The 13,757-nt window shown below is 41.7% G+C and overlaps 1 protein-coding gene across 1 annotated transcript; it reads right to left on the minus strand.

Moving 5' to 3' along the window:
• Positions 1–915: 915 nt before the first annotated feature.
• Positions 916–12,984, minus strand: pld5 (phospholipase D family member 5). The gene is made up of 10 exons (XM_084370983.1): positions 12,705–12,984; positions 10,336–10,472; positions 9,701–9,884; positions 9,353–9,461; positions 7,399–7,526; positions 4,714–4,911; positions 3,863–4,014; positions 3,058–3,223; positions 2,835–2,925; positions 916–1,804 (listed from the first exon to the last, which is right to left on the minus strand). The coding sequence occupies exons 1-10, from the start codon at positions 12,747–12,749 to the stop codon at positions 1,548–1,550; spliced, it is 1,467 nt and encodes a 488-aa protein (XP_084227109.1). The 5' UTR covers positions 12,750–12,984; the 3' UTR covers positions 916–1,547.
• Positions 12,985–13,757: the final 773 nt, after the last annotated feature.

Here is a 13,757-nt window from a genome sequence, read left to right on the forward strand (position 1 = left end):
GAGTAGATAATGACTGAATTTTTATTTTTGGGTAAACTTATCCTTTAAAGCACTACTGTTCCTGGTACAGCCTCACAGAGCCTCTAGCGTGGAATGCTTTTGCTTTTGTTACATTCAGTATATTCACACAATCACACAGTAATCATATACAGAATACAGTTTTAAAAGAGGAGACAATTGTTTTCACCGTTATTAGATATTAAATGAAGTCCAAGTATTCAATTTAATGTGTTGATTAGATTACTGGACTTTGACTCTGATGGGATGATTATTCTGTGTGGTGGGTGGTGTGTAGGCCACAGTTTTTCGAACAAACCGCCGGTAGCTAAATTTGGTTCATGTGTTCTGCCTGCGCTCATAACAGAGCGAGTATCACAACGACTTTAAATCAAATGTTTTTGGCTATTTCTGCAGAAATAGTTCAAAGCATTGTTACATGGTGTAACAGAGGAGTCGCTGTGTTTTACCAAACGGTGGCTCAATTAAGCGATATTTGAAATGTGTTGTGGGAGCAATTTGATAAGATGACATTTTCCACATTGACCTTATTAGATTAGATTACATTCAGACTGTGAGGGCCTTAATTGAAACCAAACAACAGGAGCTGATTCTGTGATTAAAGAGGCCTCCTTATGTTTCATATCTGAACTTCTTCCATTATCCAAACGTAACAAGATGCTAACTCACAGCTTGTTAGTGGATCTGGAAAATATGAACAATGGTTGTGCAGCATTACACATTCAGTGGTAATTATATACAGTGAAACAGGAAACAAATTAAGGAGGAGGCAAAACACAGACATGAAAGTCTGACAAGAAGCGCCTGACCTTGTTTTGTTGGAGTTTGTGTATACTGTAAGTGTTGACAGCTCTGTGTTTCCCAGTGAACTAATGCTGAAATAAACACAACAACAAATAGGAAAAAGGTTCATTTTATTAGGACAGATGGACATTTTCAATGAGATGATAAACAGCTGTGGTCACATCTGTACAACTTCTGCGTAAGCCTTTGTGTGTGTGCATTGAAGAAGTTGAAGTCATTAAACTTGCAGGCAAAAACAGCATTAAAGTCCAAATTGTTATGCAAATCGAAAAGTATTAAAAAGTTTATAAAATACATATTAAAACTGTAAACAAAAATAGTGCATCATCATCATTAAATACTAAATGTGATTTCCTGTGGTGAGTTCAATGGGTCATGTTTCTAGATTTAAATACGTTTCACACAGAGCATATTGATTTTATAATCAGCATATTGCTTGTCCCAGTATATAGTTTGAATATGAATATTGCTTTCGATATTCATGCAGCATAGCATGCTCATATAACAGTCAACGATTCATTAAGTAGTTTGATGCTAACACTGTAGGTTGCAACTGTAGTGAATCAAATTATTACCTCAACCTTGTGTTTGTTGATTGTAACTGAATCTATTAAAATAACGTCAAGTCTGTTAGTGTAAATCACATTCTCATATTGTGTACATGTGTTGTATAATCTAGAGCATTCAGCCTTATAGGCTTTAGGTTTTAGAAAGACATTCTGTGCTTATAAAGGGTTGCTCCACTCGTTCTCCTCCTTGCTCTTCATACGAATCTTCCCTTGGTGCCAGTGTTTGTATTTGTCATGTTGATCTTTGTTTCCTTGCAGACTCTTAACGTAACGTGACCTCCAGTCTCTTTCAAAAACAGCCTTGACCTGCTCCAGGATTGTCACCCCCCTCTCGTGAAGCCTATCCTTCATGTTGACCACCAGCCCGACTCCTGCATTAATGGCAAAGTCACTCCCAACCCAGTCATGGCTACCTGTAGGACAAACAACAAAGAGTGTTACTGTAACAGGTAGCCCACCATCTGGTGCTTATGTGTCAATAGTTCCACATCTGAAAAAAATATGACTTCTTCGCTTTAGTGCTGCATATAGGATGAAAAAGTTAATACCACTATTAAATATGTCTGTTAAATTTAAATCTACAGTCAGGAGAGGATTAGCTTAGCATAGCTAGCCTGCCTCTGTCTGACGGAAAACAATATGGCTACAAGCACCTCTAAAGCTCAGTGATTAATCTTGCTAGTTTTAAAAACAATAAATGTTCAAATGAAAAATTCCGCTTTCAGAGCTAGAGTTATGTGCTGGACTATTTCTTGGCCAGGAGGGCTGCCGATATTCTTGTTTGTGCCCAGGACAGAACGATCTCCAAGGGCCCCCATAGCATATTATTCTAAGCGTTAGAGACCCAGGTCCTGGGACAACTGACCTACTGTTCCCCCCCCTGTCAGCGGCCCTGTTGGCCAGGGACAGCACCTTCCTGGAGTCTCTGCTGGTTTGTCTGGCTAACCTCACAATAACAAAAAACTACTAGTCCTTCATAACCCCCTAACCTGTACGATAACTATAAGATAGCTTGCAATGGAAGCACAGACCACGTGTGTGAGTTTGTCTCTGTGTGTGTATGTTTTAAGTGCCGCTGCTGACTGAAAGAACTCCACAAACTCTAATTCTCTTTTATTTCCCTCCAGTCTCTTCCTCTGTCCTCGTGTGTTTGTACATTTTTGAAGCAGGTTTATAAAGCGTTGAGAGCTACAGTATAGTTTCCCCCTGTTTTCAGTCTTTGGTCTAAGCCAAGTGTCTTGTGTCTCCTGGTTGAGCTTCTTATAGATATACATAGCTATGAGAGTGGTATCAACCTCATGTCTCACAATGTTAAGCTGTTCCTTTGAAAAATGTAGTGTGTCATGTCATACAACAGGACACTCAAACACCTTGAAAATGTGTAAATACAATTAAATTCGACAACATTTTAGGTTCAGGTTTTTATAAGGTAAATTTGCCTACCTATGTAGACGGCATTGTCGGTCACCATGTACTTGTTGTGGTTGAGTCCATGTTGAATATCATCCTTTTGCTCCTTGTGACTGAAAAACCTCTGCAAAACATTGATTGAAGAAAGTCAGCATGTAAAGATACCACACCCACTCTCAATTTAGTATTTGCATGATGAAAAAAGAAGAATGTAAAGAAAACTGAATCTTTCATAAAACACATTTGAGTCACGTACCACCTCTAAGGAACAGTTGAGCAGCTGCATGCAGAGCGACTTGAGGGAGGTGACAAAGTTAAAGGTGAGCGGGTGAGTCTTCTCCCAGAAGCTTATCAGCAGGCGAACTTTGATTCCTCTCAGTACCACCGCCTCTCTGATCACCTCATCGATAAGCGACCAGTACCTGATGTACATTGTACATGGGGGGGAAACATGGATTTTACAAGTGACAGGCAATGATACTCATACAGTGTGTTTTATTATGCTCATTTTCAAGTTTATAATTTTTCTGGGTTACTACTAGAATAGGTTTACATGCTTTAATGCTCAGAAAACACATCAGTTTTCTCACACTCTCCAGTCCTGCAGCACTGTATTCCCCCTCTGTCTGAAACACTGTTTTAGCCCCTGTCTCTTTAAAGCCCCCCTTCCTGAATATCCAGTCTGCTCTGACTGGTCAGTTCACACACGCCTGAGCCGTCACCGATAATAGCAACATAGCAGCTCTGCTAATCAATCCTTACATGCCACACTAGCTGTTTCTCTTAAATTATGCAAATGTGTGACATGGTGACATAGTGTGATGTCACAAAGTCACAGAATTAAAGGCGGGACTACTGATGAGGCGTTTCAGGAGCAGTGTTTTCTGTGGGAGAGAGGAGCGTCCGTAGGTCTCGATTTTGTGCTTTTTAATCTTCAATATCTTTTACATGCATAAGAACGTATATAAAACACTGAAGAAAAGGAAAAATTGGAAAAGCATGAAAAATCTCCTTTAATGCAACTACTTGCAACACAAGAAACTATGTTTGTTTTGATGTACCTTGTGACTGAGGATCCTCTGAAACTCCTGGTTACCAGAGGGAGGTAGTCCGTCACGGATATGAAGATAAATGTCTTTGCGCTCTGGACGACCTGATAGATTGCATCTACATCTCTGGTGCGATCTTTAGCACAGAAGAGTTCAGGAGAAGTCTGGAGAAAGATTACAACACTCAGACAAGTGTGTACCCAAAATTATATAAAGAAAATTGGAAAATTGAGAAACTGTGGGTTCGACAATAATACGAAACCTACGACTTTTAGCCTATGTCAGTTCAATAATGAAAAGTTGACAAAACTATCCTTTAATTGACACCCCACCACTGAAATTATATAACTGAAACATAATTTATGTTCCAAAATGTCTGACAGGTTCGCGTTTGGACAAGGTAAAGGGCAAGAACAACAACAAGGTGCATTTCTCCAACCATGTATCACTACAAGTGAGACACAAGAGCAGGTCGGAGTCGCCGGCAGCTTGTGACAGCATGGCTCCATTAGTTCCTATAGGATGATAAATGTCCTAAATGCAGCTGATAAGCGTCTTGTCGCTTGGAGGGTTACAAGATTCATTACTGTCAAATTAGGCTGAGGTACTGATATATTCAGACTCAAGATGCTCCTCAGCGTGATATTAACATGATTAATCACCCCCCGTCTGTGTCTGTTATTAGTTGGTAATGAAACTTTAAAGATATCTAGTCCGGAGTCAGGAAATTGGTGCCTTAAAAGGAATATAAAGCAGTCTAACAATTTATTACAGACACAGCCTGTGGTTTGTGCATTCTGTATAGGGTCAATTTATGTGTTAACATGCAGTAAATACTGCAACATAACAAAGCTGTTCCTCACAGACACATAAGCAGTGGCCTCGGTGGCGTTGAGTTGTAGCTCCAGGGCGTCATGCCTCCCGTTGATGGCTGTAATTCTCTTCGACCAGATGGAGGGGATGTAGTCCTTCTCGTGAAGCTGCCGGTAAAATAAAAAGACTCGGTGGAGGTCCAGAGCCAGACAGCTGCAGTTATACACCACCACCCCCAGTTCTTTTCTCTGTGGGGGGTCAGAAAGGAGCACACAGGAAGAGGTGATGCAGCAGAAAAGTTGCAGTGTGAGTGTTTATTAGTTTACTGGATACACATGCAGAATGCTGATCTTAGAGTAGATATTCTAATAGTAGTCATTTTAAAGTCGCCCCCGCCCAGTTAAAAATGTGTCCTTCTTGTTCCTTCAGTTGAATGCTTGAGCTTCACTGTGTAAAAAGATGTATGTGCAGAGTTTGACACTCAAATTCAAATTCATCTGCTGAAAGTGTCAATTTTCTCTGTGCCCATTGAAAACCTGATTGTAAGAGGCCGGCATACGAGATGATTTGTGACATCACAAATAGTGCGGAAGCCAATCCTGGTCCAATAATCTGCGTACACAACTGCGATAAAGGAACTTGAAGCCACCAGTGCACGTACACTGAGAATGGATTTTGCAGAGACATCTTGTGTCCTTCACAACTATATTTGCATATTTATATATTCATGAATTTTTAATTAGGGAGAAGGAACAAGTGTTGAAAAATGTTTTCTGCAAAAAATATGTCAGACACAGGTTAGAGTTTTTTTTATCATACACCTGATGTGCAGGGGATCTTTAAAACTTCACACTATCAATCAAGTCGTCAAATAAGAAACAACACTGCTTCATCAACCTTCCACACCACCAGCATTGCTTTGTAAGCTAACATTAGCAACCCGTGCTCCTACTCTGCCAGCCTGCACTGATAGTAGAGGAGAGGTACCAAGTCCAGAACTTCCCGACTGGCCTTTAGTTAAATGTCGGCCTTAGTCTGCCATCAAAGAAGGGGAATGCAACATTGGTACCTCAAAATAAGGGACTGACATGCACAACAATAACACATCAGCAAACTAGCAGCGATTGTTAAAGCTTGTTATAGAGAAAAGGACCATAATACATTGAAATAAAGTTTGAAGGGTGCCTCTGAAAAACTGTCTTAACTGACACCCGAACACGAGGGTTACATGCTGCTATTCCGACATGCCGCTATTTAGACAGTGACCTCTAATTGTCGGAATAGCGGCATTAAAGTTATTTTTCAAGCGTCCCACTATTTCGACATTGTTCTTTGTCATTGTCGGAGACATGTCGAAATAGCGGCATGTCTAAATAGAGACATGTCGGAATAGCGGGATGTCGGAATAGCGGGCGGACCCCGAAAATGTGCAAAACAGAGGGGAAGGGCTAAGTGGTAGGGGCAAAGGGGGTATTGGGATTGGGCCTAAGAGTTTTACATTCCTGCTAGCAGCTAAATTAGGCTAAATGCTAATATGAGCATACTAGCATGCTCACAATGACAATGCTAACATGCTAAAATTTATAAGTTATAATATTGTATGGTTACCCAGGTAAATGTTGTACATTCCCGTTGGGCGTATTAGCATGTAACCATTTGCTAAGTAGCACTAAACAGCTGATGATGGGAGTGTCGTTAGTTTTAGGTAAACAGGAATAAACTATAAACTACCTGAGCATGGATCACCAGAGCTGTTAAAAGAGAATAATATGTGCACTAAACTTCATGACAAATCCATTCATCAGCTGTCGAGACATTTCACTCCGAACCACAAATATCCACCTCATGGTGGCGCTACAGGGAAAGTCATGAGATCACCCACAGGATTCATCCTGAGGGCAGATTGGGGTGTATGTAGCAGATTCACAGCAATCTATCCCATCTTAGTAGGGTCCAAAGTGGTGGACCGACATTCTGTGCAGCTGCTAGCATGACTAAAAACAGCTAAATGAAAAGAGAACAAGAGCCAAATATATTCTGGCCTGGTCATTAATTACACAGCAGAAACTTGTTTTGTGTTAATTCTATTTTGGTGAGTGACCCAGAAGGAGGCACGCAGAGGTTTCAGTCTATTCGACTCCTCTGTATGGAAGAATCTGCCTCGCTCCCGTCTACCCTGCCCTTCAATCATTTATTCTGTATAGTTTTAGTGTGTGTGTGCACACTACACACACATACATGTGACCATTCCTTCCTCCCCTCTGGCTGCTTAGTTAATTACACTGAACAGTAGTTCTACCTCCAGCCAGCGCTGAAGCATGAAAAGTGCCAGGTAATCACTTCGAGTAGTAGTATGCTAATGCGCCGCGGTTCCTCCTCTGTTGTGAATTACACACCAAATGCAAAGTGAAATGCTACTTGTCTTTCTGGCCCGCCTCAGACAGCAATCTTAAATCATCCCAGATGCACATAAAGTGTTGCTGGAGTAACTGCATAAAGAGGTACAGGTGTACAGTGGAACTAATCCAGAGTCTGTGTTATGTTAAAATCCCTGTGGGGTGCCAAGGTTATCATTTAATTAAATGTGTGCATGTCCAGCTTTTATTTCGGAGAGATCAAACGCTACTGAAGCTATTTTGAGGCACTGCAGACCGACCACGCCTGACTGCAGAGGCTCATTTATCCTCTGTTCTGATTTCACTGTGCACACTCATGTTGTCGGTGTTTGCTGTTACCTTGGAGAGTGACCTCCAGTCCATATCAGCGCTCCCGATGTAAATGTGCGTCCGATCCACTATCCAGAATGAGGAATCTAGTCTTCCTCTGGTAAAAGCTGTCATATTGACAAAATAAACCTCTGCATCTAGACATTGTGAGACACAGAGACGGACAGAGAACAGTGGTGGTGTTAAAAGTTTGAAAGAATGAGACGGAGAGAATTGTGGAAATCTGCCAACTGGCCTTGGCCTGTCTGACGGACATGTGGGCAAAGTCGCCAGGTGGCCTGAGAGTGAAAGGCTATGAAAGGAAACCAGTTAGGTACATTTGCACATTCATGATTATTCGACCTTCATTGTGAAGTTTGGCAGGCATGAAGGTTGTGTGACACGTGCTGTGGAGCTGCTGGGCGGGGCTGCGTGGTGTAAATGAGCCTACATCTGTCTTCCTCCAGACAAGAGATGCTGTATGTGATATGTTCAGTGTTCTGCTGCAGGCCAGACACAGACAACTAGAAACGCTGCACTGCAAAAACTTGCTGGTCGAAAAATATCTCATTACACTTAAAGGTGCAATATGTAATAATTTGCCTGATGTTGAAGTCGGACACAAAAAAAACGGGTCAGTGTCAACTGTAGTTGCTGTTAGCTAGTTAGCTCACTTAGCTTTGCATCTATTCACTGTCGCCAACTCCTCAGTAAGGAAAGTCGCTACTGGCTGTCCTAGAAGTTGCTCGAAGTCGCTAAATGACATCATCACCTAATTTGTATAACTGGCCATGTGCATTTAATTGTAATGGACGCTGTAGGAGAGAGGAATAATGTCGTGGGAGAGAGAAAAGTGAGTAAAAAACACCCTTAATATGTTTAGAACTACAAATGAACTTATTTTAGTGCAGTGATTTCTTTTAGACAAAGACAATTCTACATTTACATTGGCAGTCTGGATGCGGAGGGGTGAACTCGTTGAGAAGAGTAAGAAAGATACGTGCTTTCACGTCAGAGTCTCCAAAAGTCTCCAATAACACCAGAAAAAGTGGCTAGATTTTTCGCTAGTCGCTTTTTTGAAAAAGAGTCACTAGAGGGGTCTGAAAACTTGCTAAATATAGTGACAAAGTCGCTAAGTAGGCAACACCGCATCTATTGGTCCAGACTGAGAGCTTGAAGCACCAGAGGAGTTTTGGTATTTTCACCGATAGGACATGAACGGACCATGGCTAGCTTGTTCTTCTGTAGACATCTCTGCAACAGGACAGAGGTCATCATATAAAACTGTTATTTCTTCACATTTTTAAATCATTTAAGTAAATTTTGTCGGTGTTTTCAAGTAAAAGACTTACATATTGCACCTTTAATATAAGACACAATCACCTAGAAAGCAGCATTTCAGTGAGATATGGGACTATTTTCACTTGTTCTATGGGCAGATTTATTTCTCTTATTACAAGCAAGAAACACCTTTTATTCATTGTTTCTTTACTTATTTTTGCAGTGGCATTTTTCCCACTGTACTAAAATTGCCATAGTGTTAGGGGGGCACAATTAATTGAAATAATAACGAAATCACAATATGGAGCTGCAATTTTCACACACCATTTTAAAGGAAGCATTGTGAGGATACGAGGATGCAAATGATATTCTCCAGATGTGAGGGAACATGCTTGTTTGGTACAGACCCCACCAATAATCCCATCATTATTTTCATACATTTCTCAGTGAAAATGAAACGCAGAAATTCTCACTCAAATGTTAACTCATATCATATTTGAAATATCTGTCAAGAACTAAGCACAATGTGACTTTTTTTTGGTGCAGCCCTTCGTATAATACATAGGAAACTTCTCTTTAACGTTGGCTTGTGCCAAAGGAAATGTTGTCAGTTGAGTAGTTAGGAGCTACAAATCTTCATCCTGGTTGGCCACAGTGACATAACAAATTGCTTTTATAAAATGAAAATCCGACAGCCACTCACTGTTCGCTGCCAAGGTCTTCAGTTCAGCAGAGTTAGTCAGACTGCTGGCAATCTTCAGTTTAACCCCACGAGATTTCAGGCTGAGCAGTCTCTGGAACAAAAGCTGACCCTGAGGAAGAGAGTGATGTTCTGTATTACCAGAGTTGAGCATTCGAGCAGCGTTCCTGGATGTCTCTCTAAAAGGGCGATACTTACATCTGAGCAGGACTAACCTCATTAAAAGACTCCATACAAATTTACTTGAAAATAATTGCATTTCCTCTTACAGAACACCTGGGAAATGCAGCCGGTTCATGTTGTGCAGGAGCGTGGGGGGATATATTCAGACGCTCTGCCGTGACTTCGTACCTGTTTGGCAGTGCTTGGCGCTGTTTCCAGGTCCCACGGGTTTAAGGCCCAGACAGGTGACACCACCGTAACAGAGTACTTTGCTTGGTCCAACAGTGTGTGAAAGCCAGCGGAGAGAGGGAGGTGGGGTTTGACATCCATGTGGAGGGCGAGGTCGTCTGGAATGTTCTCCACGAGCACGATGCTGAAAAGAAACGCGCGTCTTGAGTTTCTGAAGCTGTAACGATTTTGTCACTTGATGTCAAGTGAAGTGAAGAAGATTGCAATTTAGAAAATGAAACAAATCTGAGGGTGAAGAGTTAGAGTGAAGGGTTTTTACCAGATTTACCAGTCAAGGCCACATAAGCTGCTACTAGAAAAACACACTCGAGTCTCTCACCAGACTTTTGGTTGTTAAAATGCATTGTGGGTAAAGAAATTGGAAGAATTTTCTTTTTGTACACATATGGCACTGCAAGAACCAGTGAGGAAGGAATCAGAAATGATTCCCACTTTCTCAATAATTCTGAATTGGGGATTACTGCAGTAGACAGTGATAGGTTGGAGATACTATTCATCAATCCTTATGTCAGGATTAGTTATGTACAGTATTTTGCACTAATTATGCTATCACGTCTCACTCACAGAATACTTACCGGCAGTCGCTGCTACAGTTTTCCTCTGTGATCCCGTCCTCGTCGTCCCCCCAGATGTTAAGTGATGAAGAGATCAGCGCCCCCAGAAAAGAAAAGCAGCAGAGAAGGGCGACGATGGCAAGGCACTTCTGCTTTTTCTGGAAGATGAGTGACACATACACATTGAGCAAAAGTCAATGGCCCAACTCTTCCCCTGTTGGTCTACAGCACGTTAACAACCCGCTGTGAAGACGTGGCACTTAGTTTCTGGTGGTGTACAAAAGGGAAATCATCAGCCATTAAATGCTAATGTCCTCAGTCAATACCATTGATTAGAGGTTAGGATTCATGATCAATGATTCACAACAACTGTATGTCTTCTTTTAACAGTGGAAACCCTCGATTTGACAACCAGGCTGCAGTGGAATTCAAAGCTCTTGAGCCCCTCCAGCTTCACAAATCTCACTTTATGCCACAGAGCAGAGGACAAGTGAAGTGGAACGCTCTCCAGCTGAAGGCAAATTGATACACAACCTAAAGCCCAACTATAGGGAGTATTGGAAAGCTCTGATTTATATTACTCTGTGTACTGCCAGCTCTGTTGTTCAAGCAGATCCCAGCTGAGAGAGACTTTATGACCTCTGTGCTAGCAGGGATACACCCAGTGTCGCATTTATGAACAGCAATATTACATTTTATATCCGTGTGCATGTATGTGTGTGCAGTGTATGGTATATGCCGGCTGTAATAGGGATGGAGTGACAGTCAGGGTGGTCCGAGGTTATGATGCGGCAGCCTTATTGCCCCGATCCAGCTCGAGGAGTCTTGATTTCCACTGTTTCAAAAGTGCAGTTAGGCACTTCTGTTCTGCTTACGACCACACATTTTCAACATCTCATTCCCTGCCCTGTTTGCGGGCTGTCATCACGTCACATTACATATTCTCTTTTGTTGTGTTCGATCAATCACATGAGTTGTGTCCCACTGATAAGAAAAAGACGACTCCCAGCTACAAATTTGACCATTAAACAAAAGAGAAAACACTATTCAGCACCAAGTCAGAGAGAAGATGGGGGTCGGAGGATGTTGGTCTTCCGTCTCTACACTGTCTGTCTCAAGCAATGAGGCTGAAACACTGGTGCCAGCCAGCCGGATGCCCCTTACACCTCCTCTGCTGTCCGCTGAGGCCACGGAGCTCTTCATCACAGTTAGCAGAGTCAGGAACCGTGCTCGACTTGTGGATGTGTACACGGCTGCTCGGAAATAAAGCCTCATGATACAGAACGTGACTGACAGAGCGAGACGGGTCAGTCGACAGCTACCCGTGCAGAAAGACACGGATTTCCTTCAAGTCAAAAACACAACAAAACACTGGATGCACAATGGGTTTCCACAGCTGTTTACAGTGCAGTCAGAATAACCCCATTGGTAGCACCAAGCTGATAAATCAATTATTTAACTGGAAGAAAGTCAGCTGGGAGAGAAAGGGATAATTGCCATTGGGTCCAATTTCCTCAGATGTGTGGATTTTTTTTTTCCCCTTTTTCTCAAATTTTTTGGATGGATTGTATTTTTTTACACTATTTTCTGTCATTTTATCGACTAAATCATTGACTGAAAATGAATCAGAAAATAATTTTGATAATCAATAATTGATAATTATTAATTAATTGAGCTTCTAATTTGTGAGAATTTTCTTTTTCTTGTTTTATATTAACGTCAACGTTATTTTGTAATGTTATATTGAGTTAAGTAATTAATTGGTAGCAATTTTGATAATTAATAGAATTATCTTAGTCAACTTTCAATCTAAAATTGGGTTTTGTTAATGCTTTTTTGGACAACACAAGCAATTTGAAGACATACCTTTTGGCTCTGGGAAATTTTCTGACATTTTATTGATTAAATAATAAACTGGAAATTAATTAGTTGGTTCCAGCTTCCTTACTGTGTGGATTATCCTCCTTTCTCTGTTTTATGTGCTTGCTAATTCAATATCCTTAATTTTATTGTGTTCTTTGGACTAAAAAGGCAATTTGAAGACATCCCCTAGCACTCGGGGAATTGTGACAGATGTTTTTCTGACATTTTACAGACTCAAATCGATCATTCAAAGAAATAATTGCTCAATTAATGGATAATGAAATCATTAGTCGCCCCTATCTGTGTTTATTTTACACATCTGTGTTGTCAGTGGATAATTAAAGAACACATGGAATACAATCGAAGCTTCATCCAAATTAATCAATGAATGAATAATGTAATGGAAGCCAGCAAGAAAAGCCGGCAGCAAACATGCACTGAAATCCCACCAAGACAAAGTGAGAATAATATCACATATTAATCAAATGCAGAGTGAAACAAGCGCAGCTGAGGGCTGTAATAGTCACCTTCATGGGCTCCTGAGGGGCCAGGGGTGGTCCTGGTCCTGCCATGAGAGCAGCGCTCCTTCAAACTTCTCTGACAGGTGGGAAACAGCAGCTCAGTCACACATCTCTGTCCGTCTGTCTCTGATCAACCATCCCTCAGTCTGTCCCTCTCTGATGTCTCCTCTCTTTAACACTGCCTTCATCCTGCTGCCTCTTCACTGTCCTGGAAGATGTGTGTGTGTGCACCTCAGCTCCTGGTCCGTCCCATGTCCTGACATGGTTCCTCCAGCCTCTGAGTGTATGTGTGTGTGTGTGTGTGTGTGTGTGTGTGCGTGTGTGTATGAGCTGTATGTGTGCTGCTAACTCTCTGCTTCTCAGTGGAGGTGGTGAGAGAGACGGAGAAAGACCAACCCCTCTCGTTCAAACGGCCAATACAGAGCTGTAGCTCCGAGCCCCAGCAACCCCCCCTCCTCCACCTCCTTGTCGATTCCCGCCTCCTCGTCCTCTTCTCTCTTTATCTTCCACTTTTATCTGGCTTGTGAACAAACCTCATCTGGCTGAAAGCATTTGGGCTTGACTTTAGACGGGAAGGATGCTGAAACATGCCACTGGTAATCCACTGTGTTTGACAGCTGCTGCAAGACTTCCGAATTGTTCTGAACTCACTCGGTGGGACATACACACACACACACACACACACACACACACACACACACACACACACACACACACACACACACACACACACACACACACACACACACATTTCTGCCCAGAGAAGACAAAAGAATTTAAAACAGCCCTGTAGCTCCCATTAATAACTTCGACTGATGACATGTAAGTCAGCAGTATTGTCTGCTTTAATCCCCAGTGTGTTTAAGTCATTGTAATAAATGTGCTTTTCAGTGATGCACTCGTTCATGTTTCACCTCCACTGCTCATAGCTTCAAATCTAAAGCTCTGCCTCTTCCAAATGCACACAAGTACATTAAGGGCCTTGGCAGAGAAAATGAAATATGCAAACACTTTCTTCCACCGCTTCATTCGCCCAACCCTTTTGAATATAGTGTTGCC

The sequence above is a fragment of the Pagrus pagrus genome (genome assembly GCF_965226575.1).
Source record: "Pagrus pagrus genome assembly, chromosome: 2".
Taxonomy (NCBI): domain Eukaryota; kingdom Metazoa; phylum Chordata; class Actinopteri; order Spariformes; family Sparidae; genus Pagrus; species Pagrus pagrus.

Excerpts from the sequence above, each read along its gene's own strand:
- pld5 (XM_084370983.1), bottom strand. The coding sequence starts at position 12,749 with ATGGCAGGACCAGGACCACCCCTGGCCCCTCAGGAGCCCATGAAG. Across the intron at positions 4,015-4,713 it reads AGGCCACTGCTTATGTGTCT|ACTTCTCCTGAACTCTTCTG; the intron begins GTGAGGAACAGC and ends ATCTTTCTCCAG. Across the intron at positions 1,805-2,834 it reads CGACAATGCCGTCTACATAG|GTAGCCATGACTGGGTTGGG; the intron begins GTAGGCAAATTT and ends TTTGTCCTACAG.